At 68.0% G+C, this 5,000-nt stretch overlaps 1 protein-coding gene across 1 annotated transcript; it reads right to left on the minus strand.

The window, feature by feature from the left end:
* Positions 1–1,036: 1,036 nt before the first annotated feature.
* UNCX (UNC homeobox) lies at positions 1,037–4,204 on the minus strand. The gene is made up of 4 exons (XM_056128328.1): positions 3,890–4,204; positions 3,561–3,736; positions 1,179–2,143; positions 1,037–1,121 (listed from the first exon to the last, which is right to left on the minus strand). Exons 1-4 carry the CDS (start codon positions 4,170–4,172, stop codon positions 1,037–1,039), a joined length of 1,509 nt encoding a protein of 502 aa, XP_055984303.1. The 5' UTR covers positions 4,173–4,204.
* Between the last annotated feature and the right edge of the window lie 796 nt (positions 4,205–5,000).

Here is a 5,000-nt window from a genome sequence, read left to right on the forward strand (position 1 = left end):
AGCAACATCAATATAAGCGACAGAACAATGAGGGATATCATTGGGCATCTATCTTAATATAGCCGGCTACAAGAGCTCTGACAAAGAGCGCAGCTCATGAAAATTCCGCCCCACGATTCCCCATCTCCGTTCCAATATGCGCACGCACTCCCCCAGCTGCCGGCGCTATTATTCTCCAATTTCAATTTGACACCCCAGCCTTTCATGCTAATTCTATTATTGTAGGAAGTTTATGTGATTTCATATCACTAGAAATCGGTAATGTATAATAACCCTTTGGGCAAGAAACCCAGTCCCCGCAGCAGCCACCGGAAAATAATTACTTTCATATCAAAACTCGGCAGGAGCCCAGCGGCCCGGCCCTCGCAGCCCCCGGCTCCGTCACCCCGCGCCGCGCCGCGCGCCCCGGCGCGTGCCAGTGCGCGCGGGGGAGGGGGCGAGCGCGCGTTGGGGGGCGCGCGCGTGGAGGGGCCGCGGGGTGGGAGGGGGAGCGCGGGGGCGGGCGAGCGAGGGGGAGCTTCGGATGCATAAATTTGTTCAATCAGAAAACACAAACACAGACGCGCACACAAAAGGAGGCGTTAAGCAGGGACCTCGGGGGAGGCGAGGCCGGGCCGGCCCCACCCGCGGGGAGAGGCGCGGACGGCGGGGAGGGGGAGCGGGCCGGGCTCGCAGGGCAGTTCTTAAAAGATGGACCGGAGAGCGTGCGTTTGACCAGCTTTATTTATCAAAAATGGTACATATATAAATATTCTTAGACATTTTTGCATTTTACAAGGCTGAGGATTCTTGTTGTGGGTTTTTTTGTGTGTGAGGGGGGCGGGGGTTTGGGTTTGTTTCTTTTTGATCCCCGGAGAGGAGCATGGGGCCACCCCCAGTCCTGCGGTTGCCGCCTGGGTCCGAATCGATACAGCGTGTGTCTTGTTTAAAAACGTAATAAAAGGAAGAAACAGAGAGAAACGTAATGTTTGTTTCTAAGCCCATCACCTGATTTCGCTGAGTCGCAGCCCGGGCGCGCCGCCAGGCCGCCCTCCCCTCAGTCCATGTCCACCTCCTCCGCCTCGGGCGCGCCGGGGCCCCCTGCGCCGCCGGGCTCCGGGCCCCCGGGCTCCCCTGCGGGGCTGGGCGCGCGCGCACCGGACCCCGGCGGTGGCGGCGGCGGGGGCGGCGGCGGCGGCGGGGGCGGCGGCGGCGGCGCGAGCGTCGGGGGCGGCGGGACGGCCGAGCAGGCGGGCCCCGGGTCCGCTCCGTCGCCGCCGTCCGCGCCGCCGCCCTCGGCCGCCGCGTCCCGGAAGGACGCCGGGACGGTGGCGCCCGGAGAGGCGGCGGCGGCGGCGGCTTCGGGCCCCGGGAAGGCCGGGAAGCCGGCGGGCGGCGCGGGCGGCGCGTCCTTGGGCGCCGTTTCGGGCCCCGCGGCGCCCTTGAGCGCGGCCTGCGGCACCAGGAAGCCCAGCGGCTGCGTGATGGGGTAGAGCAGAAAGTGGCCCTTCCCGATGAGGGTCCGAGGCGCGCACGGCAGCCCCGGCGCGAAGTCCAGCCCCGCGGCCGCGGCGGCGTTGGCCGGGCCGGCTTTCCGGCGCGGTGGCGAGTCAGACAGGAGGCTCTCCACGCTGAACGGGCTGGCCTTGGGCAGGGCGGCCGCCCCGCGTTCCGCCGCCGCGCCGGGCGCGCACGGTGCCGTGTCCTTGTCGGCGGGGCGGCCGGGGCGGGCGGCGGGCGCGCCGGCGCCGCTTCTTTGGCTCGGGTAGAAGGCGGGGTCGCAGGTGCCGGGCGCTGCGGGCTGCTCGCCAGGCGCTGCGGGCGCGCCCGGGCCCTTGGCGGCGGCGGCGGCGGCGGTGGGAGGCGGCGGCTCGGGCGGCTCCGGGGACAGGCCGCCGCCGCCGCTGTCGCTGTCTGAGCTGGGCGCGCTGTGAAGAGACAGACCGCCGGGAGAGTGGAGATGGCGGCCCTGAGTCTTGAGTAGCTTCTTCTCGTGCTTGCGCTTCTTTTTCTCCATCTTCTCCAGTTCTTTGCGTGCGATCTCCTCGGGGTCCATGGGTTCGCCGCTGCACGTGGTGGGGTGCGAGTTGTGCGCCGGCCGGCCCGGGCCCTTCTTGGTATTCTCCTTCTTCCTCCACTTGGCCCGGCGGTTCTGGAACCAGACCTAGAGCAGCCGCAGAGGGGAAAGGAAGGCAGAGTCAGGCAGCGGCGGGCCCGGGGGCTCGGGCCTCCCGCGTCCCCCGGCACAGGCCGCTGCACATCCGGGCTCTCTCCCGGGCCTCGGGTCCCAGCGCTGCGTCACCCAGAAGAAGTGTGGACGGGGCCTCGGGCCAGCTTCCCACTCCGCAGCTCACCTCTGGAACCTGGGGGCTGCCCCTTTCTTGCACAGGGCCTCTGCTGTGGCCCTGACCCAGGGCAGCGGGTTCCTGGGTGGAGACGGAGGGCAGAGCCCTCTTCGGACGGACTTCTGCATGCGGAGCTCGCGACTAGCCCCAGGCTGCGGTGGTGGGGCCGGCGCCCTCCATACCTGTCTTCAGGGTTCCCATGAAGGGACTCGCTGGGCTGTGTCTTGCAGAAGGACTTGGCCAGTACCACGGTCGCCCGTGGCTCCATCACCCTCCCCAGCGCACTCCTCCCTTCCGAAGGCCTCTGCCAGGAAGTGTGCTGCAGCAGGCAGCAGGAGTGTGAGACCCGCTAGCAGGCCTTCCGCACCAGAGGCCCTGCCTCTCCCACCTTCGCTGCAGGCCTCACTCTGGGCATCACCCCGGGTCGAAGGCACAGCAGCCCCTGACCAGCTCCACCGCCACAGGCAGTCCAGGCCCTCACCAGCTCCCGGTGGTCCGAATTCTTTGTTTGGCTCTTTAGAGCAGGGCAGCATAGCAGGCTGGCCAGCCAGGACTCCAGTTTGGATTCTGCTCTGGCTGCAGCTGAAGCCACTGACCTCCCCTGCTGTAACCTCACCCCTCCTTTTGAAAATACCCTCTTTCTTGAGTTGCAAATCCCAGATGGTTTTGCCACCAGGAACCCACCCCCATATCATATTAAAACGAACAAAGACGCATCCAAGAGACTTGAAACAAATGGACAAAACGGGTAACAAGGGTAACGGGGCACCTCCTCGGACAAAGCTCCGACCTGGCCGGCTGGCACCACCATGAGTCTTGGCAAAAAATAGCCCCGCACTGCAGGAACGCGGCGAATCGCCCCACGGCCCGCGAACCACCGAATAGCCAGCTGTGTTTGGAGGAGCTGGGCCTCGGGATGGGCTCGAATTCTGGGGTAGCGGCAGCGACGAGCACCGCCGCCCCGGGAGGGATGGGGCCGGAACCTCTATCCCTCCGTGTGTGGCCTCTGGACACGCGTCCATCACACTTCCATAGGAGGTGGAAGGCAAAGCCACCGGCGCGCCCGCTCCAGGACGCAGCGCCGCTTCCTTCCGGCGCGCGCCAGGACACCGACTCCCCGCGTCTTGCGCGGCCGCCGCCGCCCCTGCACGGCAGAGTCCGTGTCCGGCCCGCGAGCGCCAGCCGGCTCGGAACAGAGGCGCGCGGGGCGCCGGCCCGCCGGCGCCGGACTTTTACCTGCACTCGGGATTCGACTAGGTCAAGGCGCAGCGCCAGCGCCTCGCGCATGAACACGTCGGGGTAGTGGCTCTCGTTGAACGCCTTCTCCAGCTCCTCCAGCTGCCAGCCCGTGAAGTTGGTGCGGGTGCGCCGCCGCTTGCAGCCCGGGCTCTCCTTGTCCGGGTCCCCCGAGTCTGCGGGCACGCACAAGACGCCGCGCGGCTCAGCCTCGGCCGGTCCCGGGCGCCGCCCGCCCGCCCGCCCGCCCCGCCGGCTCCCGGGCCTCCGGGACGGGCCCGCACCCCTCCCGCGCCCCGCGCCCGCCGCGCCCCGCCCGCCGCGCCTACCTGAGAGCTTGAACGGCTGGCTGTCCCCGCCGACCCCGCAGGCGGCCGGCAGCAGCGGCGTGGGGTTGACCACCGAGGCGGCGGCGGCGGCGCACGAGCCGCTCAGGAGCCCGTCGATGGAGAAGGGCACCGAGGCGGCGGCGGCGGCGGCGGCCGTCTGGAGCTGGTGGCCGGCCAGCTCGTACACGTGGTGGTGGCCCAGCGGGTAGGGGAAGCCCACCACGCCGCCGAGCGAGCCCCCGAACTGGGCGTGCGGGTGCTCCAGGAGGCGGCCGTCCATCATCTCGCGCGGGGGGCCGGCGGGGCCGGCGGCGGCGGCGGCGGCGGCGGGGCGCGGGGGCGCGGGCCGGGGCGGGCCGGCGGCGGGAGGCGCGGGCGGCGGCGGCGGCGGCGACAGGCACCCGGAGCCCTGCACATGCTTCGCCCGCGCTCCGGCGCTTTACTTTATCAACATCAAGCTCCAGATAATTAGCCGCGGCCCGGGGAATTTGGGACCAATAAGAAGCGCTAATCGGCTCTGACGTCAGAGGCGTGCTGGGTGCAAGGAAACGTTTTCCATATCGATTGCTAATTATACCTGACATGCACCTCAATAAACAGTATCAGCAACTGTCACAACAAGCGGGCGGGGGGGGGGGGGCGGGGGCGCGCGCGGGCGCGGGGCGCGGGGCGCGGCCGGGCAGGGGCCCCGGGCGGAGCCCCCGCCCGCAGCCCCGCTGGCTGGCGCGAGCCGCCGCCTCCCCCGCCGCCGGCTCCCGCCCCCTCGCAGATAACTAATAGATTTCCCTTTAAAACATTCGCCCGCGTGTTGTGGGGATTTTTCACCAGAAATGCTGTACTCTCTGAACCTTTAAAGTGATGTTGCTCCAATTACAGGGAGACATTGAGCGGCAAATAGACTGATCCAATAATAGGAGATTCATCATCCGCTCTTTCCGAAACTGTCACATTGAATTTAAAACTACAAGGGGCTTCTCATCTCCTCTCGGGCTGCAGGCGGCGGCGGGCGGGCGGCGGGAGAGGCGCGGGGAGGTCGAGGAGGAGGAGCAGGAGGAGGAGGAAGAGGAGGAGCAGGAGGACGGAGAGCCGGAGGAAGAAGAGGAGGAGGAGC

The sequence above is a fragment of the Sorex fumeus genome, unplaced genomic scaffold, assembly GCF_029834395.1.
Source record: "Sorex fumeus unplaced genomic scaffold, SorFum_2.1 ptg000064l, whole genome shotgun sequence".
Classification (NCBI taxonomy): Eukaryota; Metazoa; Chordata; class Mammalia; order Eulipotyphla; family Soricidae; genus Sorex; species Sorex fumeus.